Source organism: Papio anubis, chromosome 5, assembly GCF_008728515.1.
Source record: "Papio anubis isolate 15944 chromosome 5, Panubis1.0, whole genome shotgun sequence".
Classification (NCBI taxonomy): domain Eukaryota; kingdom Metazoa; phylum Chordata; class Mammalia; order Primates; family Cercopithecidae; genus Papio; species Papio anubis.
Window position 1 is genome coordinate 136,081,200 of NC_044980.1, and position 27,465 is coordinate 136,108,664.

Sequence of the window (27,465 nt, forward strand, 5' to 3'; positions counted from 1 at the left end):
TTTAGGGCAAGAACCCTGTGAGCAAGACCTGTGTCTAATACTATGGTCTGGTACACTGTTCACTGCATTGCTTTAGCAATTTCAAAACTCAAATCCTTTAACAGAAGATTCAGTTTGAAGAACAGGGCTCTTTGTTGGTACTTCTGCTTTTAACCCGTTAATCTCAAGCTAACACTTAACAAATTTACAAATAAGGCAGCACAACTTTTGACTATGTAAGTAAGGGTATCATTTATTGTAATATAAGAACATATTCTAAAACAGCTGAATGAACATGCACAACAAAATATGGTATTGAGACATTATACTCTCCTGAATGTATATAATTTTTCCTTATCTGTTAATGAGCAATATTATTTTTAAAATGTTAAATAAAATCCTCACCACTGGCCAATGGGATACTGAATACCACTATTTAAGGAAAAAAACTGAAATGGTGACGTACAGATGTTACTTAGGTTGTCTACCCTTTCTACTTTCAAAAGGCCACTTAAACTTATTCATATAAAAAAGCACATGAATCTTCAGAGAACACATACAAACCAATGAAGATTTACATCTATTAATCTATCTTAAATGTACCATTCTTAAGAAACAGAAAAACACTGATCTTACCTTGAATAGCCATTAGAAAAAACTGTTCGACCAGGGAAGTTCAGAGTCCCCAAGGAAGTCAAGTTGTCGTCTCCAGAACCTTGGCACCTATTCCAATTTTCAGAACCAACGGGAATTGGTGGAATGACATTAAAAATAGGCTTCTGATCCTGCTGTTGAGAAAGGGATGCTGTATTCATGTCATAGTGGTACATCTGTCCTCCAGAGGTACTCACACCATGAACAGAAATGGCAGACATTTTATTACCAATTATATTTGCTCCAGGAAAGCTTGCCTGACAGTAAACTGTGCCCAGTTTCTCTTGCTTAATTACCCCAGGGGTGCAGAGTTCGATGAAATCTTCTTTTTCTGTTTTCACTTGGGGCAATGTTGCATTATTGGGGCTTGACAAAACCAGATCTCCATTATCCTTAATTTTGGGTTTAGTGTCCGGTAAAATGAGAGGCTTGCAGTCCTCATTCGAATTTCCTTCCAAAAGGAATGAATCGTCTTCTCCCGCCAGAGGAGAAAGCAAACAGTTTTCATCTATCAACAGGTCTGATCTCCAAGGACTCTCATTTGTCTCTTTACCTGGGGACCCAGAAGAAAACTCCAAATCCTGCAAAATGTCAAAGGTGCTTTGGTCTGCGGTATACAATTTCACATTGCCGCCGTTGGTGCCAGTATGGCCCTTCAAATTTTGCTGTTCTGAAGATCCATCAGAGTGAGTTTTTGGAAACTCCTTCTTTGTGGGGGCAGCAGACACAGCAGTGGATGCTGAACTCTTGGCGTTCTCTGGAACACTGGTCGACCTATTGAGGTTTGCAATGCTTTCTTCCAAAAGCTTTAAGTCTGTTTCCCCCGAGGAAAGGCTGATTTGGCCCTGCTGTGGGAATCCCAGGTCATTTCCCATCACTTTTGTTTCTGTCTCTCCCATATACAGTCCCATTGAGAGTGAAACTGCTTTGGAGAGATCTGGCTGCTGCGCATTGCTTACTGAGCTTTTTGGAAAATCAACCAAAAGTCTTCGCTGCTTGGAGTCTGACTGAGAAGCGACAGCCAGTGAGGGTGAAGATGCAGAAACCTTCACAGTAGCTCCTCCCCTTAGGGTTTTATAGAAGTCCATCACATTTCCCCTCTCCTGAGCAAGCACACTGCTGGGGTTTTCTTCTCTACTGGGAGTTAATGATTCTTTGGAGTCCATCAGTGAATATCAACTACAAAACAAAAAACAAAAACAGGGGAAAACATCATAAATTCTAAAGTCACATTATCTCCCTGATCCGATTAGTAAGAGACAGCTTGTTAAATGAACCTTTTAGTTAACTCCGAATCAAATTCTTTGTTACCAAAAGAGTAATTTCTATCTTTCAGAATAAAAAGCCATGTCTCCTGCTCCCATTCAGCGTGCCACATTTAAAAGTACAATGCAGTCCATTTGCACAGCTGAGGGCAAAATTGTATCGAACTAAGCTTGGCTATTCATCCTGCCACTCACTGAACGTGTAGCTTTGTTAATCACAAACATTATAATTCATTACATCTGATTATTCTAAAGGTTCAAGTTGATGTCAAAGTATTTAATTTCAAAAAAAAAAGGAAGTGTGATCATTAAAATTCCTACCTCTTTTCAATCAAGGCTGTTTGCTTTTCTGAGAACCAATACATATAACATTTGACAAATACTGTGCTAGAATTCCTCAATCCCTAATTACTTCCAAATTTCCCTCCTACCAGCTACTCACACATCCAAACCTTTAAGTACAACCAACTGGTGAACCATGCACATTTTCTTCGAAAAATAAACGATGCTGATCTGCTTATCTTCCGACAGGCTGGGAAAAGGCTTTTTAACCCATACTTCTGACTGGATGTGCCTACCTCCAAATTTTGGATATATGAAATAAGATACACATTATATAGGTCAACTAAAATTTAGATTTTAAAGAGCAGAAGACAATGTGTAGTAGCTTCTCACTACATTGTTAGCTTAAATAACTTAAATATAGCTGACCCTTATCATAACTCACAAAACCATGTAGATCAAGCTACACTTGTTTACATTGCTTGAGATCCTCAATATGAAATGCTATTACATCTCCAAGTTCTTTCCTTTCCAAACAAATATCGAAGTACCGAAAAATGGAAAAACAGAATCGTAAAATCACATTCATATAAATTCAGGTACAACGGTATCCAGTAAAATGTTCAAAATAATTTTCTCTGCCTTCACCTATCCCAATTCTCAGCCTGTTCTCAAGAGAATAAGACTGTTAGGATATCGTTAATCAGGGTGTTTTAAGAGATGGACTAAGACTGAGAAGCACATTTGGGACAGTATAGTCAAATCCTGCCCAATAAAAGGAAACTTTTCCTATACGATGACGTTAGGCAACATAAATGTCACTGGCCCTCACTGAAAAGTGAATATGAAGGTAAAGAGAGGGGTGTGGACTTGCCACTACAAATCTTGAGGGTAAACTGCTTATCTCCCCACCCTCTGCCCTGTTTATCTGAAGTGATAAGGATCTCTAAACACGAGGTATCAAATGGAGCCCAATGAATTTCCATACCGTTTTCTGACAGCTGCCTTCAAACCCGAAACCAAAACAATACTTCCTAAAACGAAAACGCTCCCTCAAGCGACATTATCCCCCAGTTTAAGTTGCAAATAACCCAGCCACATTAATCGGCCCTAATGAACCATGCCAGAGGGTCTTAAGTGGTATTACAAGGTTGCAATTATCAAGTCTGCAACCCCAAACGTCACACTAGCACTTGTCGAAAATCGCAACACAAAACTATTACGGTTACAGGGAGTCTTTTTCTAAAAGGGGCCACTTAGAAACCTCAGGCGCGAATTGACAACAAACGCTAAAGAGCAAGCCCTTGCGGGGCGGGGGCGGGGGGTGGGGGAGAAAAAAAGTGCGAGGTTAAAAGAGAAATATGTCCAGACCTGTTGAGTTCTCTCTCCGACACGCCCACTTCCACCAGATAACGCTAGCCCCTGCCGGAGTCTCCAAGTAGCAAGCTGTCAGCCCCCCGCGTGTGTACTCTCACGCGCCCTGCACGCCCTCCCCAAGCCAGGCGCGACGGGGCCTCCCCAGAGCCCGGGCTCGCGCTCGGGCGCGCCGGGGTGGAGTGCAAATATTCGAGCGAGTAGAATTCAGACGCGGCTTAGCGTTCACCACGAAAACGGGTGTTGGGCGGCCCCTTGGAGGGAAAGGGGACATTCGGGGGGAGAAAAGAGACCAGGGTTCCCGTCGGGGAATGAGAGGCTCGAAACCCCCGGCAGTTCGACAAGGCTCCGCTCGCCGTCCGAGCTCAGGTTCCTCCCCCTCTGCCCGGCCAGGGGACGCCGGCGGAGGGAGAGGAAGAAGCCAGCGCTGTCACCCGCGCGCTGCCCTTTCGTCACCGTCGCCCGGCCCTCGCCAGCCCCCCACCCCCACTCCCCGAGGCTAATAAAAGTTTGTAGGCTCCCGCGGCGGCCCCCGAGTCGTCTCCGGTCCCACCGGCACCTCGTCGGAGTGAGCGCGCCCCGGCCCCCTCCCCGCCTCGCTTCTTACCTCTGACAGAGGAGCCGCTCGCCCGCCACCGTCCGCAGCTCCTGCCGCAGCAGAGATAAACAACTTAGCGTGTGAACGCAGAAGGAGCAGGAGGAAAATATTTTTTTTTTTCTTAAAAAAAGGAAGTAAACAGCCGCCCCTTTCTCCATGGGTCGGGGGAGAGCCCCTATTTAAGAAAGTCTCCCATCGCCCAGCTGACAAGACAGCCCTCCGCCCCGCGCCGGGCTCCGCGGGTCCGGGCTTCCGGGCGCGCGTGCCCCGTCCCGGCGCCCAGCTGCTTCGGCCGCTCCGGCTGCGGCGTCTCCTTCCACCCACTGAATCCGTCCCCGACGGGCCGGCGGTGAGTCGGGCTCCCGTCACAGACACGAGCTCGCAAAATGGAGGAGGCGGCGGCAGAGGGAAGGGAGCGCGGACACGCGAAAGGGCCGCCCGGCCTCGGCGAGCGAGCGGGACCGAGCGGGGAGCGGGTGGAGGCGGCGCCACGGCGCGCACACACTCGCACACACGCGCTCCCACTCCACCCCCGGCCGCTCCCCGCCCGAGGGGCCGCGCGCCGGCCGCGGGGAACGATGCAACCTGTTGGCGACGCTTGGCAACTGCAGGGGCGCCCGCGGTCCCTGCCCCCACGCCCTCCGCGCGGGCCCCGCCACCCCGGCCCCGACGGCGCCTGCACGCCCGCGGCCCACGGCGTGGCAGCCCAGCCGGGCGCGCCGCGCTTCGTCCCCCGCCCCCAACTCCCCAGGAAAAAGACAGGGCGGCGGCGGCGGGGGCCGACCTGGTCTATCTGGGGCGGCGTTAGGAGGGCCACCGAGTTTCTCCAGTTTCTCTTCTCACTACCTCCTTCCCGCCCCCGCCCAGCTCCGCGGCTCCGGACCCACTCGGGAGCTCGCTCTGCCCCTCGGCGGCAAGCGCCGCCAGTGCCCCTGCGGGTGACAGCGGGCGGGCCAGAGGAGCCGGGGCGCCGCCCGCGGCAGCGCTGCGCGAGTGGCCCGCGCCGCCGCCCCCGGGCCGAGTTGCGTGAAGTGTGTCACTTCGGTAGGGACTACGGGGTTGCACGGAAACGGTGCCGCAGCGTCTCCGCCGCGCTCGGGGCCGGGCGGCCAGACACGCCCTCTGAGGAGGCTTCAGGGAGGGGACTGGAGAGCGGGGGTCGGTGCATACGTACTTTGGGCCTGGGGGGAGTCGCGTGCCGGCAGGTCCCCCACCACCGCATCGTCTGGGCGGCCGGGTCTTCAGCTGCCGCCGCCGCGCTCTCGCACTGGGAGAGAAGTTGCAAAGCAGAACCCACCCTCCCCCGCGCCCCGACCGTCCCCCACCCTCTTCCCCGAGTCTGCGAGGCGGCGGCGGCAGAAGGAGGCGCCGCCTGCCAAGTTCAACCCCCACCCCTCCCGCCCATTGCGCTCACACTCGAAGGAAGTTGCACGCCAAACGCAAAACCTCCAGCGAGCTGGATTTCTTTGCACTTTTATTATTATGATTAAAGAAAGCAGGGGGCGGCAGTCCTAAAAGCAAGTTGCAGGCGAAATAGTAAGTTGCTGGCGAAGTATGCGTCCCCTCCCCAAACTCCTGACCTCTCCTTCCACCCCGACCAGGGCCCGCGTCCAAGTTCCCGGTGCAGGCCCCACCCCCAAATTTTGACATTTGCTGCCCTCGACTCTCTGCGTTGCTCACCCTATCACGTTCATGGGACCCCAGCCCCTACAAATAAAATACGGGCAGCTTTAAAATGCCAGCGTTCAACTCCCTACAGCTGTTCCTGTTACGAGCTTCCCCCTCAGTCCGAGGGGAAGGAAACACGTGGCCCGTCCTGAGAGAGGAGAGGGCCGTGGGGCGAGGGAAGCCCCCGCCCCAGCTCCCTTCCCTAGCTCGCCGCGTCGGGAAGGCTTGGGCGATGCCTGGACCGAGCCTCATATCTTGTACGGCACAGATTATTTTTGTGACTCGGGGAAAGGTTGTGCTGTGTGGCTTTAGGGTTTGGGGAGGTAACTTTTGCGCCCCCACAGGTGACATCGCTTGCCAGCTCCTGACAGGGGCGGGGGCTGCCGCAGCTCCACCTAGTCCTGCTCGGGCGCTCGGCCACAGCCACTCTCTGTCCTCCCGCCGCGCTCAGACTGACGGCAGCCGCCTCTGTTCTGACATCTTGGAGACGATTGGGGAAGCGCGTCCCGGAAGCCGCCCGCCGCCATCTTGGTAGGGTACAGTGACGCCAGCCCGACCCCGCGGCCACCATCTTGGCAAAGGTTCGCGATCGCGGGTAGCCTAAGCCGTTCTTCCTCGGTTCTGAAGGGTAAACGGTTCCCTGTCCGTTTTCTAGTGTGAAAGGAAAGAAATAGGCTTTCAGCAAGCCTCTTGTCCGGAGACGATCTACGGAGGCCGCCTCCAGAGGATTCTGGAACCGCCATCTTGGCAAAGGAAGAGATACTCGCCACCTCGGAAAAGAAGAGGGAATCAACCTTATGCCAGCGTAGAACCCTCAGCCAGAAGAATTTTTATGAAGGGCGCTGAGCAACTCCATGTTAACAAAACCCCTTTCTGGACTCAGAAGGCAGACTCCGCTTCTCTTTTCCCTTGGCACAAGTCAACTAGAAGGAGGCCCTTGCTTCGGATGCTCTTCTGTGAGGCTCTGAGAGCGCTACTTGACCTAGTTACCCCTTTTTCCAGTTTCTGAGCCTCAAGCACTAGAATGAGATGTCTCTCTTTAATTTGGCCCCTAAACTACCAACAGTGTCATGGGAAACAAATCAAGACCCGACCCTACAATAATGTTTTACACGTTTTAAAAGTGAGTTAAATAGCCCGTGCTAATAATTATCCTTGTACATGTGCTTAAAATAACTAAGAAATCTATTTATATATACATATACTTATACATATGTATATACATATATATGTATATAATTAAGGGGAAAATACAGTTGTCTAATGGAACACATCTCCCCATGCCATAAGCCTGCCTCACTGCCGAATCTCTGGTGTAAGAATCCACCTTGTCGCTCATACATGCTCAAATCCTTAGTGGTAGGTACTCTGCTTAAATAATTTATGATTTCACAAGAGTTCCCAATTATTCTCCCTCCATTTTTTTTCTCTGCAGATCTTAACAGGGAAGAATACTCACATAGTTTTAAATATGCCATTGAAAACACTTTTAATTGAGCAAAAAAAATAAACTTTTCCTAATTTCTCTCTTCAGTGATCTAAATGTGCCTGTTAATTTTTTAATTTGATAGCAAAAAAATTCTCATTCTTTAGTCTTCCGCATTCATTTGGAAGCATGCATAAACTGTAAGTTAACCCCTCTTTTTCAGAGTAATACAAATAGTTATGATTTGTGGCTAACATTTATTGATCCCCACTCTTCTGCTGCCCACTTTTGCTGACAACCATTGAACGAGATAGGTATTGTTATTCGATTTTTCAATATGAGGACAACAGGCTTACAGAGGTTGATGCTTGTCTAAGTTCACACGGCTTCTATGCATTAAGAGAGGAATTAGACAATATTAAAGTGGTTTTCCTCACTGAGCTCAATCATTAACATGGAGTAGTATATCAATTCTGTGATAGGCTTACAATAAGTGCTTATGGAATTTAATTCAAGAGATGAACTCCAGTGTACCAGAAAGGATATGAGATTTAGCATTATAATAATAACACGATTCTAACAAAAGTCAACATTTATTGCGCATCTGCTGTCTGACAGGCACTATTGAAAGTGTTTTACGCACAATATCCTAAGTCTTTAGGTATGGCATTTACTAATCTGTAACTCTGGGAACTTATAATTACTACAAGAAATAGGATGAATCCCTGTCTGAGTGGGAATGTATTTGATTGTCTTAGAAGCAGAGGTGGAAATGAAGGTGATGTATTCAAACTCCATCAAGGCAAGGACCTGATCTGTCTTGTCATAGCTTTATGTCCCACTCCTGGAACAGAGCCCACTACATAGTAGGCACCCAGCAAATACATTACAGGGTTATAATAACATCGACTCAACTAGTTAGCTAGATGTAAAATCACTTTTACTGGGTTATTGTCGTGGCCAAATGGGTTATAAATAGTGTATGGATAATACTCAAGATCCTCATTTTTATTGTCTTGTGTTTAAACATCCGAGTGCTCCCCCCATTTTTTAAAAAGTAAACCAGATTAGATTCGTGATTGTATTTTCTTATAGTATTCTGCATACTTTGTTAGCACATTACAATGATAGTTCATTATTTGTGCCCCCATTTGTTATTTCTCTGTGTCACCCACCAGAATAAAAGCTCTGCAAAGGAAGGGACTGTGTCTGTCTGTTCACCCCTTTATCACTAGTGCATAGTTGGTGCTCAGTGGGTGTTGGTTAAATGAATGAATACTATATGGTCTTAGAGAGTATGTCCTAAGGCCAACAAAACCTTAAGCCTGACTAATAACCAAACCACCTGATACATTGATATCAGAAACTGACATATTACCCAATGAGTTCTCCCATTCTCTTCATGTTTTATCATCTCCATTCCCTCGAAAATAATCCAAGCTGTACTCTCAGATTACCCCTCCAAAACATCAACTAAATCATGCCGTGCTCCTTCTCAAGTATATACAATAACTCTTGATTCTAGTGCTACACAGATCCCAACTCCTGGTATGGTATTTAAGATCATCACCTTTACCTGCCCCTTTTGTAGAAAGTGAAGCCTTCTAGCGGATGTGATTGAACTGGAGTTTAATTTAAAAATTAAGGAAATAGTTTCAAGAAAGATAACTTGCAAACTTTAAACTTTTGAAACCTAAAACCTATGATTGAACATTTATTTTCTAATCTTTTGATGAAGGTCTAAAGCTTTTATGAGCCCACTGACTGGAGTTCCATGTCTTCTTTAGTGTGTGTATAAACTATACCTGTAATGCACTGATGTAGCGTAGTAGTTAAAAGAGAGACTATAAAGGCCAAATACAGTCTCTACCACTAAAAGGAATGTAACCTCAGGCAGGCTAACTCTCTGTGCCTTTTTCCATCATCTGTAAAATGGGGATAATAATAGTACTAATTTATAAAGATTAAACAAGTTTGATATATGTGAAGTGCTTAGACTAATTCCTGGGTCATAGGAAGTATTTACTCATCATTAGCAATTATTGTTCATCTGTAGAATTACTATTTTCCCCATTTTTTAACAAAGTGGAGCAAGAAATTAAAGATACACATTCAGTATCTATGACCTGAAATGCTTAATACTGAAAGTGTTTTAGATTTTGGATTTTTTTTTTTTTTTCTGATTTTGGAATATTTGCATTATAATGAGAAATCTCAGCGGTGGGACCCACGTCTAAACAGGAAATTCATTTTTGTTTCATATACACCTTATAGCCTGAAGATAATTTTGTACAATATTTAAAATAATTTGGGGCATGAAGCAAAGTTTGTGGTAAGTACTTCCACGTGGAATTTTTCATTTGTGGTATCATAACAATGCTCAAAAAGTTTTGGATTTTGGAGCACTTCAAAATTCAGATTGTCAAGTTATGGATGTTCAACACGTACTTTTAGAATAATTTTAGTGCAGATTTCTAAATTTTTATGCTTCCTTGTTCCTGCCCCCACCCCAATCTTTTAAAATTGTCTTACATCCACCTTGCTTGACAGCAATTGTAAGTCAAGGAAGGCTTTATGGCATCTTTCCATTTAGATTTTATAGAACAATTTTTTATACTCATATTTCATCATTTTACTTAATGTTTAATCAAATTAAGTAAGTACAGTAATAAGCAACAAATGGCATAAACATGTTTGGGAAGCAAAAGCACCAGGAACTGTTGGTAGCTCAACTGATGGGAGCAGAATCGTGTGAAGTGCAGAAATGACCATGGTTCTGGTGTTCAGTGAACCCTGGGCGTCAATGCATTGTTTTCCAGGGAGACTGGAGAACTGGATCAGTTGAGATCAATGTATTGAGTAATGTCTGTTACAAGATTCTGTTAAAGAAAGGACATAACACACCACATTCATTCCCACGTCTCCTGTTGTTTATCATATATTTCCTCTTACATAAGCATACTTCCTTGTGACTTATTTTCCTATAGTCCGTGATTCTTTGTCATGGCTTCAGTTTCCATTTATTCTTTTTTTCTGTACTCTCCCACCTTAAATGTGTGATGTTAAATATAAATTGGAATCATGTATACATGTATTGTGTATATGTATTAATAATTTTGAACATGTTAATTTTAAGCCCAAACAGCTTTTATTGGTGGTTAGAACTTACTTTAAAAAATTATTCCTGCAGCTATCATAGCTATTGTCTCTTTAAAATAATATCTTGACTTTGGAAAATACTTCTATTCCTATTTAACTTTATAAGGTAAGAGGTTCAAGGGAACCCAGCTGAGCTTTGAATGACCCATCTCTGTCTGCTTCAATATTTGTATTTTATGCCAGACATGCCTATTATAAACAATTCACACTAGTACAGGAAGTTCTTAATCATAATGAACTCCACTTTGGTATTCCTCTTTGTAATTAGAATTAACATTCCCGCCTGGACTGGGAAATGCTAAATTGTTACTAGCTTCCCTGCTGTTTTGATGTTTTTCATGATGCTTTCAATGATTTCATAATAACCAGCCTAAAATATCACAATTTGTGCTCATATGCATGAAATGCCCTATGGGTGTCCTGGTTGACTTTATTCTTTATGCTGGCAGAACTTAGTTTAAGCAATACCTGATTCAAGGATGAGGCAGACATCAGCAGATAAATGAGATAAATGTTGCCATAAGCAGGAACTCAATATTTTTAATGTTTGGAAGCACTAGAGCAAGCACACTGAATAATTGCAACAAGTATTACGTACTTTGTTTTTCATTTGTGGCATTTGTGGCTCCCCATATGTCATTAGCTTTCTTCCTTTTCTGATTTAATCTCCTTTTCTGTCCCGTGTTCCTTTGGTAAAGAGTGTTTCAATCTGCCCCACTGCTATGTGGAATCTTTCAGCTCATTTGAGAACCTACATTTCCATTTTGGTTCTTATATCTTCTTATTTATTAGAGCACAAGGTTTTGGTTTTGTTTGTGTTTTGTTTTGTTTTGTTTTAAGCTAACTTAGAAATAGTGGGGTTAAGATGAAAACATTCTTGGTATAGGGATCCCTTAACAAGATAAGAAGATACTTCACATCCAACTCCAAAGTGCTACAAAGGATATTTGTTACCATTGAAAAAAAATTGTTTTGAGAGAGTATTTGTTAATTAAATTTTCTCTATCCTCTTGTTGAATTTTCAATACAATACCTGGTTTTTAGACCCTATTCTGTCATTTACTTACTTGAATGAACCTGGGGTAGGCATTTAATTTTTCTCAGCCTCATTTTTCAATCTGTAAAGGAAGGATAATGATATCTACTCCACCTATCTCACAGGAAATAATGTAGGCCTCACATGGGATCATGTGTTCAAAAGTTTTTAAACACTAAGCTTTATTTGGAAAACTTAGAGGGGCTTATAGAATTTTTGCATTATCACTTCACCACAACAAAAATGAAAATTATCATTGCCTATTTTCACTTATTTCCCAGGTAATCAGTGCAATGGGCAGTCTGGAATTTTAGGCAGGGGAGTGATAATTCGGAAGTGCACCGGAACCAGTTGTACCAGCTTGCAAGCACTGTTAAATTTTCAGAGATTTTGTAAGTCGGTTGTTAATCACAGTCATTATTAAAAACCAAATTATTTATAAACTTACAATCAAATATTTTAACAACAAAAATAAATGCTGAAAACTTCACTGCCTAATTATTTTACTCCGTTTTACTATTATCTGTGCTCTTAAAGTTATTTATATCTGTTCCGTATAGGAACATACCGTACAATGGTATGATGCAGTGTATCCCTTCCTAATGCTGCATTCAGAAATGTTATTTTGGTAGTTTGAAATCAACCATGGTGGAGTACCTATACTATAGAAATTGGGAAACATGACAAACCAGAGCTTAATTTGTTGATTGTCTAGACTGACACAATAGAAGAACTTTTAATAATGAAGATTGAACTTAAAAGTGCCTTAGTTCTTGAACACAAAAACTTGAGGAAATATTTTTCCAGTACTTGAAAACTATTATCAGCAAAAGAAGTCACTCCTGTCATTAATGAATGAGTTTAGTTCCAACATCCATTTTTGTTGCTTCACTTTTATCTCACTCATTAATGTAAAAATATCAACCAACATTCATGTTGGGACTTCAGTACCATGAATGACTTCTTTGCTGATTGAATATTAATCAGATATTTATTTGTGGTCTGATTTTGCCAAACATCATTGAATTTCAGCTGTAGGTTAGCTATGGACACAAGTATTCTGCCAAAATCACTGAAACAGTTTTGTGAAAATCATGTGGCCATATAGAATTCACTATTTAAAAGTGTTATATCTTTTCTTTTTGTAAATTATGTGATATATATATATGTAAAAATTATAATAAACACATAGATACTCTGTTCCCCTCAGACAGCTGTTAAACATTTACTAACACACTAATGGACATAATCTAATTTACTATTTGAAAAGCTCATTCTGCTTGCGATATGGAGTATGAGTTGTAGGGGCTAAGGGAGAAAGCAGGGAGAGCAGTGAGGAGACACGCACATTGGTCCAAGGAAAGATGACAAAGTTTGTATTGGTTGCAATGGCGGGGAAGCTGGGGAGCTATGGTTGGACAGGAGAGGTATTTTGGAGGCCAAAGGTAAGCAAGGCAGTCATCCAGCAGCTCTATGGAAGAGATGGACTTAAGCAGGCTTAGTTGAGTGCATAGAAAGCTGCACCAGAGAAAAGGAGTCAGGGAGGGCTGTAGTAGGAAGTAGGACATGTTGGCAGTTCTAGGACAGATAAAGGTAAATATCTTTATAGCAGATGGAGAAAGTTAGGCTGGATTGTTATTTAAATGTCGAATTGCCTCAAAGTGCAGGTGGGGAGAGGAAGCTGCAAATACCAATAACATGTTGCAGCTGGAACTCACATACTAAGCTACTCATCTAGGAGTTTCATTGATTTTTGCCCACATGGAGGGGGTTATTTGTTCATCTCCATGCCTTGAGCCTATTCCAATTTATAGTAGTTTTTTTCTTGCATTTGGCGATTTTAATTATAAAACTCTCACACTGGGTCAGGAGATCGAGACCATCCTGGCTAACGCGGTGAAACCCCGTCTCTACTTAAAAAAATACAAAAAACTAGCCGGGCTAGGTGGCGGGCGCCTGTAGTCCCAGCTACTCGGGAGGCTGAGGCAGGAGAATGCGGGATCCTGGGAGGTAGACTTACGTGAGCGAGATCCGACCACTGCACTCAGCCTGAAGTGACAAGCGAGACTCGTCTCAAAAAAAAAAAAAAAAAAAAACACTCTCACACTGAATCACCCTGTGTTACACATATATTGCTGCCCCCTTTCATGCTTCTCACTACTTCATTCCTGGTTTTTCTTTGCTATGCCATAAAGAAAGACCCTACAGAAAGCCACCCTATTGTTTTGCCTATTAATTGTCCAACCAAACTACAGCGGCCTGGCTTTCCCTTTCCCTGCTTCCTCCATTATAACATACAATCTGTATTCCACATTACAGGTTTTTTGTTTGGGTTTTAACATTTTTCAAGAGAAGTTATTACATTTTATGGAGTTTAAAAAATAGTAAATGTTTTGGAAAAGAAAGAATCATGTCTCCACATTCACCCACCCTTTCAACCCTAATGACCAGAAGAAGAATTCTCAGCTATGCAGCTTCCAATGACTAACACTTTGAGGATTCAGTTTGGAGATGTTGTTTACTTTGGTCTTCTGATAATTAGCTATTTTATGCATGGTTTCAATCAATCAGGGAATGTTTATTAATAGAAGAGACTTTCTTAATTAATATTCTCTCCTATTCATTCATTCCTTCAACAAAAGAGAATTCCTTCAACAAAAGAGAATTCCTTCAACAAAATAGCAACTATTATATGTTAGGCCCCAGTATAAGGCTACAGGGATACAAAAATGATCAAATCTCTTCTCTGGAGGAAATGGAGACAGATACGATTACAAGTCATTATAGAACAATGCAGACTTACAGAAATGTGATAGATGCATAAGGCACTACATAAGCTTCAAGAAGTCATCTGGTGTTTAAGATCAGGGAAGTGGGTGTGGATATGGAGATGGTGTTGGGGAGGGTTTCCTAGAGGTGAGCAGGACTGACTTGAATTAAGAAGGGTTTCCTTCAAGTTATTTGTTTTTTTTTTTTCTCTTGGAGATAATACTTCTAATGGAAGCTTGTAGTCAACATTCATTAGGTCATTTTTTGGTGCATTTATAAGAAACCCAACTCTTAAAACAAAAACAGAGTTTTTTGATTCACTGAAAAGTCCAGAGGAAGTTTAATTTCAGGCATGGCTGGATTCAGGGGCTCAAATGAAGTCAAAAGGGCTTAAATTTTATCCCTTAGCTTCATTTTCCTGTTTTGTTTTGTTTTGTTTTGTTTTTCTGGAAAGGTTATCTCCACCTCTCTACCTGGTGGCCTGTGGCACCTGGATTTAAAACATCCTGCCACGTTAGTAACTTTAGTGGAAAGAGAGTTCTTTTCTTTCCCCATAATTTTAGTAGTTGTTCCTGGGAGGGGTTTCACTGGTCCAGTTGGTTCAAATGCTTATCCCTGGACCAATAACTGTGACCAAGGGATGTCAGGAATGTGTACTCTGATGGGCAAAGCCTAGCTCAGGTGCCCACCACTGACACCTAAGAGTGAGGTACAAATGAAAGAGAGAGAAGAGGAGGTGCTTCTCCAAATAATTGGAGATTTTAAATTTAAATAGGAGAAAAGGAATTTCTGGGCATGCAGAAAAAAACCCAGATGTCCATGACAATAGCTCTTTATCAAAATATTAACAGTGACATAAACATCATATTGTACATTTTAAGAGAATTAGACATGACTTAAAATGTTTGTCAGCAATGGAAAGAACCCTGAAAATTAAGTATAGTTGTTACAAGTTTTATTGGTTTCACTTCCTGCCTTTAATAGAATGTGGGTTTGTACTTTGAAATTTCAAATGTTACACAAATGAATTGACGATTGCTTTGCAGAAATAGTATCTCCACTTAATTGGGCCTTTTTTGGGTGATGAAGTGATGTTTACAACTTTTAAGCTAGTTTTATCGTCTTCCACTGAAGGAGTTTGTCTCACTTGACTATGATTCCAACAATATGATGGGTATAGGCGGCTGCAGTGAGCCTCTGTCTGCTTATTTTGCTCCTTCTATCTTGACAAACTGAATGTCACGCAAATGTCTCCAGCCTCTGCACTGGGCAGGCAGGAAGCCAGAACCAGTAATAGAAGCAGTAGGCACTCTGTGAATACTTGCTGATTAATTTTAGCTCCGTGGGCCTGATGGGTTTTCCATCCCTATAATTACCATCAGCAAATAGTTATTGAATGATGTCCAGCATATTTTTATTTCCCTTTCCTTGATCCTGATTTTCATTTTCTATTTTACCTCTCTGTGATTTTATCGCACATGTTTCTGTTCATCAGACCAACAGAGCCTCCTGTGATTAGTTTATAATTACTCGAGTTTATTTCTACCTATGAGATATCTTTATCTATCTGTCTAAATTTGTCTTTGTTATGACCCAGTTCAAGTTCTTTCTGGAATTAGGGAAAGGAAGAAGTGTGAAAAAAAAAAAGGAATTAAATAGTTTGGTTATTGAATGGCTATTTTGTGCCTGATGCTATATTAGTACATTTCCACATTTGCTTTACAAGTTAGTCTTTTTAATTAGAAGTAATGCTTAACAAGCCTACAAGTACTGACTGGGCTCACTTTATAGAGAAAATGGAGAGCAGTGAAGGGTGAGGAGGTATGAGTTATGGATATGACAATTGGGGAAAGATCTTACAGAAGAGAGATTGGGGCCGTCCAAGAAAAATCGTTATATTTGTGTAAATGGCATTACAAGGATGAAAAATAACTTTAGATATTACTTCTGTTAAAAAAAAAAACTTAAAAAGATGCTAGAAAATAACATATACTTTTTTGTAAAAATCCAAACATACAGAAGGTAGAAATGTATAAAGGTAAAAACTTCCTCACACAATCCCATTTTGCAGATTTAACTATTTTTTTCTTTTTGTATTTTGATGGCAGCAAAGATGTAACTAATTTTGAGTTTTTACGTATATTCCAGATCCCCCACCCCATTTTTCCCCTCTTTAAAAACTTTTATTATGTGAAATAGAAAGTAGAATTGTGACTATCAGAGGCTGGGAAGGGCAGGGGGAAGGGGATGGGGAGAGATTAGTTAACAATTACAAAATTACAGCTAGATAAGAGGAATGAGTTCTGATGTTCTGCAGTACCTTAAGGTAAATGTGATTAACTATAATTTATTGTATATTTTCAAACGCTTTTTGTCTATGCATGGATGCATGAATGCATATATGTTTTTTAAAAACAAAAATGAGATTTTACTACATGTTTTTTTCAACCTTTATTCATCAAATGTTATTGGACATCTTTTTATCTTTTCAATATTTTCAGGTAATAGTAGCATAGTATACCGTTGTTTTAACCTTTTCCTTATTGAAGTATATTTAAATTGTTTTCAATTTTTCACTATTGCAAGACATGCCGCAATGAATATTCTTGTATCTAGATCTTTGCACTATTGTACAATTATTATAGAATTGAAATTTCTCAGGCAAATATGATTTGCAACAATTATCAAGCACCCAAAAGTGCCACATTATTGGGTGTATTTTAAAAATGCTTGTCCACTATCAGTTCATTTTCTACTTTCATTTTCCTTTAGACATTCTAGAAAAAATCAATTAGTGCAGGAGTCATGCATGGCTACTCAGGACAGGCTACAACCTGGAGACCCCTCATGTTTTGCTATTGATACAGTTTTGGTGAATCCATCCTTATGTTAAATGCATGAACAATTTAAGAGGATTGGTTTACATATGAACTGGGACGGGATTATTTAGGGATACCATAATGCTTGATGACTGCCTCCGTCCTACCAGGGACCCTGATCTGCTGTGTTGTGGCCACATGGTAGATAGGTATTGTTTTGCTTGCCAAGCATCCACTCTCCACATATGATACTAGGAACTAACATTTCCTTTGGAAAACTATCCTTTCCCTAACTTTGGTCCATGCGCTTATGGTGGTATTAACCCATCTGTAACTCTGCATGAGCCAAGTCTGGTAATATCAGAGACGGGCACATGATGAGGACACATAAGCCTTAATTCTTGGCTTTCTGGGACTACTTGGAAACTTGCCTTGTTTCTCAACAGGAATAGCTAAGCTGATACGATGCAAGCTTGGAGCAGCTGTGGTCTACCACTTAGAGACTCCATTGAATTGAGGTTTAAAAAAAAAAAAAGCAAAGAGATCTGGAAAAGATTCCCAATTATATAATTTGAATGTCTCGATCCTGAGGTTAGGACTCCTCCTAGACTTGACTATTACACACTTCAATACATTATTCCCCCTCCTTCTCTTCCTCCTCCTTCCTCTTCAGCCAGCTGGAGTTAGCTAACACTTGCATCGGAAAGGATCCTGACCTCAGAAGTAAACGTCTAAAACATGGGGGTGTTGCTCCTTCTGGAAGAGAGCGGGAGGTTAAGGTTACCAGACTTGGAGGATGACCCCAAAAGAAAAGGGGAGCCCAAAAGAGAAGCCAGTTGAATGTCTAAAAATAAACTTTACCTGCTTCACAAGTTTGGCTCGAGTTTCCTTTTAATGATTAACTAGATGAGATGGTCAAACTCCTTCTTTATTTAAAATACACAAACATAAATAAGAATATCAATCTTCAGTTAATTCACCTATTCTGGTTACATCTGCCTCAGGTTTTCATTTTTTTTATTAATACATTCATTGTTTTTCTATTTTAGGCTGTGTTTAAAAAGAGAGAGAGAGAGAAACCTGGTAATCTTCTAAGAGAAATGTCTTATGTAGTTTTTCTTTAGGGCCTACTTTCCATATTGATCCAGCCTTTTGTTTTATCATTTTATTTATAGTAGACTTGGTAATATATTAACAGTACCTGTAAATATTATCTAGTGGAATTATGTATTAAAATATTTTAATATCTTCTTAGCGTTTGCCATCTTAAAACTGAAACTTGATAGCTGAAGAAAAAGCTCCATTAAGATGAAAAATCAATCCCTTAGTGGAATTAAATCCACAACGCTTATAAAACATTGCTTCTGTCTTATTTACATAAACTTTATACTTCTCTCTCTCATCAGTGGCAGGGGAATACGGAGTGGGATGTCATTAGTTGGATTCAATAGACATTTATTTACTTATTAATAGCTCCAGCTCAATCTGGAGCTTGAAATAGACTTGAGACTCTACCTCCTAGTAGACACATGTCTTTAGCAAGTTACTTAACTTTTCTGAATGTTAGTTTCCTTATCTGAAAAGTAAGCTTAATAATATTACCTGCCTCACGAGGTTCTTATACAGATTAAATAAGATACTCTCTGTAAAGCATTTAGCATGGTCTCTGACATTTAATTAATGCACGGTAAAGTAATTTTGTTATTATTATACTTTCAGAAAGTGAGATAGCCCTGTAGGCATACCCCAAGCAGAAAGGACACGCACACACACTATGCTAACTTCCTTCAAACTAAGCCCCTTTTCTCCTTACATCATGGATTGTGAAGTGAGCACCTGTCCAATAAAAGAAAGATTCTGTAAAATAAATCCAGGCACTGGCTGGAAATTTTCACTATATGATTTATCAGGACTCTCCCGGCTTTGAGGTCCTATAATTCTGTAAACCACACAAGTTTACATATCACTGTGGGATTTGATCCTTATGAAACCCAAGAGAACCATAGATTTTCCATATCCAGCTGAGCATGCTCAAATACAGACAGACATTTAAAAGCACAGACATTGATCACGTGCTCTTTAACCAGCAAAATACTACAGCCAAAAGAAACAAAAGCACAGAGAAATGAAATGATTTGTTTGAAGTCTCATTGATTTGCCAAGAAACTAAACTGAACGTGCAAGCTTTCCTAATTCCTAGTTGGGTTCTCCACACACTAAACATAGTGATATATAATCCTCAGATGTCAATATTTACGTTTTATGAGTTTATTGCTTGTCATGTGTTAACTCATAAAGCCATTTATTTACTTGTATCAGTGCCATCAAAAACCCTTTAATTTCATGATCACAGTTAGTATAACATAGCAGACAAAGCACTGGGCTGGGCACGAGGGGCTGGGTTTTGGTTTTGGCTTTGTCCCCCTTTCTTCCTGCCCTCAACTGCATGATTTGGGTAAGTTACTTTTCCCCTTTTGGACTGTTTGCCTTTCTCTGCTTAGGTATCTGGACTTCCCCTTCCCTTCTTCCTCAACCCACACAGAAGTAATTATGTGTCTTTCATTATCTCTAGCTGCAAAGTTTTTATTAGACAGCCCATATTTACTGGTCATCTGCTGAATGCCTCTGTGCAGGAAGCTGGAGATAGAGGTAAATAAGGTATGGTCCCTGCCCTCAGGGCTTTCCCAGTTAAGAGGGCACAGGGTGTGAAGGGAGCACAGGTCAGAAGGTGAAGGCAGGGGTGAGGGAAGGCTCCTGGAGGAGGCAGGATGAGACTTAAAGGGTGAATGGTTGGTGCTGGGTGGCAGGCAGGTAGATATAAGCTCCAGTGATGACAAAGATTATGCTGAAAGGAAGAATAGTGTTAACAGAACTAGCTTGGACAAGGGCAGAACTAGAAAGAATCCAGACTGATACTCCAAGTTGTGTGACCTTGACCTAGTTACCTCTGTTTCCTCATCTACTAAGTAGGCATAATGATCGGGTTTCCTCTTAAGGCTGTTTTGACAATTCAATGAGATTACGTTTGCTAATTTTAGTGCAGTATTTGGCATTACTGTAGATCAAATATCCCTAATCCCAAATTCTGAAATCGGAAATGCTCCAAAATCCAAAACTTTTTGAGAGCTATCATGATGCTCAAAGGAAATGCTCATTGGAGCATTTCAGATTTTGGATTTTTGGATTAGGGATGCTCTACCTGTATGTATTTCTGCAAATATTTCAAAATCTGAAAATATCTGAAATCTGAAACTCTTCCTGTCCAAAGCATTTCAGATAAGGGATATTCAATCTATATTACCAATTTATTTTCACCAACAACATTCTGTCATACCTGTTCTCTTGTCCCCTCTTTTTCTTCCAAGGACACAGGCATATTCATATCCTGCTATCAAATATATTTTGTTTATAAATGTTTTCAGTAACACACAAGTATTTGAAGTACTATGATAAAAGAAAAGTGGCATTCCATGCAATACCTTGGGGAGATCATAGACATGCTATTAATTATAATGGTCTTCCCTAGACCACTAGTTTTTAACTGGGTGATTTTGGCCTTAGGGAATATTTGGAAATTCCTGGAGACATTTTTGGTTGTCATAGATGGAAAGGGAGAATCTTACTGGCATCTAGTGGGTAGAGGCCAGGGATCCTGCTAACCATCCTGCATTACATAGCACAGCCCCCTACAACAAAGAATTACTCAGCCCAAAATGTCAATAGTGCCGAGGCTGAGAAACCCTACCCTAGATGTAACCCAGTCACTGCTTCTTTTCAACAGTCATTGGGAAACATAGTAAAACGATGTTTCTTAAGATCCTAAATTCAGGTGCAAAAGTGTATCCTTTGGATATTTTACACATTTTAACATCTCCTTTGAAAACAAAGTCCTTCAGAGAACCTGGTAGAATCATTCAAACTTTTTTTTGCTACAAAGATAATGGAAATTATTTTATTTTATCATTTTTCTCCTATATGTATAATTCAGGACAAACTCTATTTTTATGTGGTAATTTTAATGAAATTCACCAAAAAAGAGACTTGAGTAACCCTAGTTTGGGAGTCTTTTCCAGAGTAGAGAAACCTGCAATAGTGTGAGCTTGTCTCCGCCGTCACAGGGATACAAATGGCTAGCTATCCAATGGTGGCTCCTGCAGCCTCTGGAGGAGAGCGCTAAGTGTCACCTTTGAGTTCCCATAGTCTTGCTAACACTGCTGCCGAAGTGGGGCCAACAACAGGGGGCTCAGAAGGGCTTGCATGTTTTTACTATCCTTCATCCATTATTTTCTTTCTTCTAGAAGCAACATAGTGATTAAGAGTGTGGGCTCTGGGTTTGAATCTGGTTCTGCCACTTGTTAGCTACAGTGACTTTGCTAAACTCCTTAACCTCTGTGTGCCTCAGATTCCTTCCCTGTAAAATGGGGAGAAACAATAGTACCTACCTCACAGGATTGTTACAAGGACTAAGTGAGTTCTCATGGGTAGAGCACTTAGAACATAGCCTGGCACATGGGCATGGTGGCTCACACCTGCAATCCCAGCACTTTGGGAGGCTGAGGTGGGTGGATCACTTGAGGTCTGGAGTTGGAGACCAGCCTGGCCAACATAGCAAAACCCCATCTCTACTAAAAATACAAAAAAATTAGCCAGGGGTGGTGGCACGTGCCTGTAATTTCAGCCAGGGAGGCTGAGGCAGGATAATCACTTGACCCCAGGAGGGGAAGTTGCAGTGAGCCAACCTTGCACCACTGCACTCCAGCCTGGGTGACAGAGTGAGACTCTATCTAAAAAAAAAAAAAAATAGGATACAGCCTGGCACATAATAAGCAGCAAATAAATAAATATGAGTTGTTGCTCTTACTTTTTATTCTTACTTGCTTTTATGGACACGCTGAAGTAGGCTTTAGGTATAATATGGACTTGCTGGAAGTTACATGTCATTGCAGAGTATGGAACGCAGTCACAGCCAGATTTTTTGAGTAAGACATTAAAAGCACAGTCAACCATGCAAAAATGGACAAATGAGATCACTTCAAGCTAAAAGGCTTCTGCACAGCAAAGGAAGTCATCAATAAAGTGAAGACACAACTCACAGAATGGAATAAAATATCTGGAAGCTACCTATCTGATAAGGGATTAATAAACAGAATATATAAGGGGCTTAAACAACTCAATAGGAAAAAATAATTTGATTTAAAAATTGTCAAAAGATCTGAATAAATGACATACAAATGGCCAAAAATACTCAACATCCTTAATCATCAGAGAAATATAGGTCTAAACTACAGTGAGATACCATCTCATCCTGGTGAAAATCGCTTTTATCAAAAAGACAGGGAATTATGGATGCTCTCAAAAATGTGGAGAAAGGGGAACCCTCATACACTGTTGGTGGGAATGTAAATTAGTGCAGCTACTATGGAGAACAGTATGAAGCTTCTTTAAAAAAAAAAAAAAAAAAAACCCAAACAACAACAACAACAACAAAATAGAGCTACCGTATTATCTAGCAATCCCACTGCTGGATATATATCCAAAAGAAAGAAAATCAGTATATCAAAGAGATATCTGCACTCCCATGTTTACTGCAGCACTATTCATAATAGCCAAGATATGGAATCAACCTAAGTGTCTACCAACAGATGAATAAAGAAAATGTTGTGCATATACACAATGAAATGTTATTCAGCCATAAAAAAGAATGAAAGTCTGCCTCTTTCATCAATATGGATGGAACTGGAGGACATTATGTCAAGAGAAATAAGCCAGGCACAGAAAGACAAATACCACATTTCTTGCTCATATGTGGAAATTCAGAGAGAGAAAGAATAGAATGATGGTTACCAGGGTCTGGGAAGGGTAGTGGGGAGGGGAGATAGAGAGGGGATGTTTAATGGATACAAAAATGCAGTTAGATATGAGGAATAAGATCTAGTGTTCAGTAGCACAACAAGGTGACTATAGTTAACAATAATTTATCGTATATTTCAAAATAACTAAGAGTGGAATTGCAATGTTTCTAACACAAATACATGACAAATGTTTGAGGTGGTGGATATCCCAGTTACCCTGATTTGATCGTTATATGATGTATGCTTATATCAAAATATCGCATGTGCCCTGTAAGTATCTATAACTCTTATGTATGCATAATAATTAAAAATAAAAATTTTTAAAAAGAAAAAAAACCCTATGCATTTATGGTCTTAAGACATGGCTTTGGGACCCAGCAATGAATTAGATGTAATTCTAGTCTTATATGGCATTATAGTCTAATTAGTGGAAAACAGACACATAAACAAATAAAGATACATGTGTGTACAATATATGAATGACAGAGTTACTGATTTTCTTAGAAAAGAGAAGGGAGAGATGAAAGACTCCAAAGGGGAAATTAACATGGCATTGAGGGTTAGAATAGAGAAGAAATCAATTCATTCCATGCAACAAACATTTTCAAAAGCACCTACTACATACCAAGCACAGGTCTCGGTGCCTTTCTGAAATCGCCCTCCTTTAGAGAATGGCAGCTTCATTTTTAACTTGATATTTTAAAAAAATACTTCACTCAAAATAGCAAAACAATCTATTAAAAAAGGCAAAGTTCGAGGACTCACAAAATCTACTACTACTTACATACTACAAAGCTACAGTAATCAAGACAGTGTAGTACTGGCATAAGGATAGGCATTTCAATCAGTGGGGTAGAATTGAGAGTCCAGAAACCCATATGCCTATAGTCAACTGATTTTTTACAAGAATACCAAGACTATTCAACGAGGAGAGAATCACCTTTTCAACAAATGGCGCTGGGACAACTGGATAACTACATGCAAAAGAATGTTTAAAAAAATTAACTCAAAATGGATTAAAAACTTAAATGTAAAAGCTAAAATTGTAAAACTTAGCATGTACATACATCAGAATCTCGGATTAGTCAATGGTTTGTTAGTTATGATACCAAAAGCACAAGAAAAAAATAGTCAAACTGGACTTCATCAAAATGAAAAATTATTCTGCTTCAAAAGACATTATAATGAAAATAAAAAGACAACACACAGAATGGTAGAAATGGTAGACAACACACAGAAATTTGCAAGTCATATATCCAATAAAGGTCTAGATCTAGAATCTATAAAGAACTTTTATATTTCAACAATAAAAAGACAACCAATATTTCAAAAAAAGCTACATTACCTGATAATTCTCTAAAGAAGATGTACAAGTAGCCAATAAGCACATAAAAGATGCACAATGGCATTATTCATTATAGAAATGCAAATTGAAAATACAGGAGATATCACTTAATACCCACTAGGACAGCAATAATTATTTTTTAAGAAAAGGAAAATAAATGTTGGTGAAGATGTGGACAAAGTGGAACTCTCATACATTGCCAGCGAGATTATAAAATGGTTCAGACACTGTGGAAAACATATTGGCAGTTTTCTCAAAAAGGTAAACATAGAATTACTATATGACCCAGCAATTCAACTCCTAGGACTTTACCCAGGAGAAATAACATGTCTATCCTAAAGCTTGTACATGAACATTCATAACAACATTATTCATAATAGCTAATAAATGGCAACAGCCTAAATGATCAGCTCATGAGTGGATAAACAAATGTGGTAGATTCATAGGACAAAATGTTATTCAGCCATAACAAGAAACGAAGTGTGGATTGAGGCATGCTACAACATGGAGAAACTTTTAATACATTATGTTAAGTGGAAGGTGCCAGACAGAAAAGACTGCATATTGTGTGATTCCATTTATATGGAATGTTCACGGTAGGCAAATCCATAGAGACAGAAGGGTAATTAATTAGTGGTCGCCAGGGGGCTAGAGAGAAGGGAATTGCGAGTGACTACTAATAGAACCAGAGTTTATTGTTGGTGTGATGGATATGCTTTGAAATTTGATAGCGGAGATGGTTGTACAAAATTAAGAACATACTCAAACTCATTGATTTGTACTTTTAAAAATGGTTAAGTTTATGCCATGTGAATTACATGTCAATAGTAATAAAAATTATTAACCAACATATGCTTCCTATTTTCTTTAGAATGTTGATACATTGATACAAATCAGCTAAAATAATAAAGCAAAAGAGTTATGCCATTAATATTTGTTTTATAAAAACACATGTTTTACATTCTAGTCGAAAAGTTAAAGTTTATTCAGATTATGATCAGGAGTAGGCAGAGGCCAAGGGAAGGCCACGTTTAAAGGACTTAGTTGTCAAGACTCCTTTGACTAATTTTTAAACTCCCACATGATAATTCATCTGCTCATCAAAGCATCACTTTGAAAAAACAATTTTTATTAAAACGTTACGGTACAATAATTAGTGGGTCAAATCCTGTCTCATAGGTACAAATTAGTCATTTTGAAATATGTACGAATTCTTGTGGTGCATGGAACAGCTGTTTGACTGATGCCGACCTGTGAGGCTCTGATGTGCTACTGCAACCTTTCAGTGTGTTTCCTGGTGAAGAGTCCACCAACAGTATCTGCTCCCTTTTCCTTAAATGTGTTTTTACAAAGTTTATCCCTTGGGAGGACCACCCATGTGAGTGGATGTCAGATTCGCTCATATCATAAGTCCATAAATCATATAGACTTAATCTTGTTATTAAAGCAGGTCTTTTTTTTCATTTCTGTTCCTTTTGAAGAGTTCAAAAGCTGAAATACTAGCCCCAATGAACTCCCCATCACATCTAAGGAAAGCCTAATATTTCTAATTCTAGAGGAAGGACCCTGGTCTGCACTATAAGTAAGAAGTTAGCATTTTCATTATTTTGTGTGACAAACTGTGTTCTTACCGACCATTTCACTCCAGATATAGCTTAGTATTTCTTTTTTATTGAGATTTCAGGAAATGATAGCATCGTTTTTTAATAGTAAAGATATAAATAAAGATTCTGAAGCGTTCTGTGGTCTTAGTATTTGGGAATGATTAGTCATATTGGGGACTGCCCTGATAGTAGGGTGGACTGGGGGAATTACCCTCAGAGGTTAATTATGAAATTCATGTAAAATTGATGAAAAGTCATCTTAACGGACAGAATGACAAATAAGGCAAGAAGAAGAGGGGAAAGCTAGTTGGCAAAACAAACCTCAGCAATGCCTCTTCCAGCACCATCTAGGAAATTATAGGATTTGGGAATTCCTATCCTAGTGGGAAGGCCATAGCCAGTGTTATAAGCAAACATGGAGGACCTGCTAGCAATACCGTTCTTCTGCAAGATGGCTGCATCAGGCCACATTAACCTGATAACATTAAAATCAGATTTGCCTGCCTTCCTTTCCCCCATGGATTCATTGTTTACTGGCAACCTCTGAACATGTCTTCTATGAGACACTGTCGTAGTGGTTAGGTATTCACACTCTAGTTTACATTATGTGGGTTCAACTCTCATCTCTACCACTCACTAGCATTGTGATCTTACAAGTTTAAAACCTCTGACTTTATCTATAAGAGGGTTTTAACCACAATTCCTACCGATAGACTTGTGAGGTCATCATGGAAAATGCTTGACACCGTGCCTGGCAGGATGTTATTGTTAATAAATGCTAACCATTATGGTCATTGTTATTCTAATATTAGTATGTCTATGAAAATAGAATGGGCTTCTCACATGTGGCAATTATGTTTTTCATTAAAAATTACTAAATTGGGCATTTTGACTTAATACAGTAATCACCTAAACTTAGTGTAATTCTTAGTGTAATTCTTAATACGTTAATCACCTAAACTTACACTAAGTACCTAAATTACTTACACTGAGTAATTCTTTATAGGAAATTACACTATAAAGTGTAAAGACGGAAAAGACGGAAGGTGGGCTGACAGATTCAGGTTTCTGATCCTGCCAAGCCACGGTCATGGCAAATCCACCAAGGCCACAAAAATGCCATCTTGTGAAGCCCCTTGGGGTCTGCCTCCTGGTCTTTCCCTGAAAATGCCATCTCAGTCAGAAGCTTGCTTTAAATTTCCTTAAGAGGAGATTCTATGGAAGAAGTAACAACATGGGATCAATGGTTCATATGGTGAGTGAAAGCTGAAATACTGATCTGCTGAAGACTGAGCTTCTATATTTCAGGTCATACCCTTTTCTAAAACCTGTCAAAGGCTTCCCTTCTGCTTTTAGGATAAAATCCAAACTCTGTGCTAGAGTTCCACAAGGTCTTTCCTCCCTGACTCCTTCTGCCTTTCCAGCCACGTTCTGCAATTCTCTCTTGCCTCACCATGCTCTAGTTCAGGGGTTGGCAAACTAGGAAAGTTTGGTAACATTTTATTGGAACACAACAAATCCTTTTGTTTAAGTATTGCCTATGGCTGCTTTCACACTGCAATGGCAGGCTTGGGTGGTTGGGAAAGACACCATATGGCCCCATTGTAATTGTATGGTAACATTTAACTGTACAGG

At 40.4% G+C, this 27,465-nt stretch overlaps 1 protein-coding gene across 8 annotated transcripts in view; it reads right to left on the reverse strand.

Annotated features, from left to right (window-relative positions):
* Nucleotides 1-27,465, reverse strand: part of NR3C1 (nuclear receptor subfamily 3 group C member 1) — a 152,697-nt gene that overhangs the window by 118,983 nt on the left and 6,249 nt on the right. For 2 of the 8 annotated variants that reach the window (XM_031666512.1, XM_031666506.1), the window contains exons 1-2: nucleotides 5,327-5,527; nucleotides 616-1,812 (exon numbers count right to left, since the gene is read on the reverse strand). In XM_031666512.1, coding sequence (XP_031522372.1) covers nucleotides 616-1,799 — 1,184 coding nt within the window. In that variant the 5' untranslated portion in view covers nucleotides 1,800-1,812; nucleotides 5,327-5,527. Of the gene's footprint in view, nucleotides 1-615; nucleotides 1,813-3,551; nucleotides 3,964-4,161; nucleotides 4,654-4,936; nucleotides 5,048-5,326; nucleotides 5,528-27,465 lie in introns of those variants that run through there. The other 6 variants (XM_031666505.1, XM_031666507.1, XM_031666511.1 and 3 more) reach the window with 6 other exon arrangements.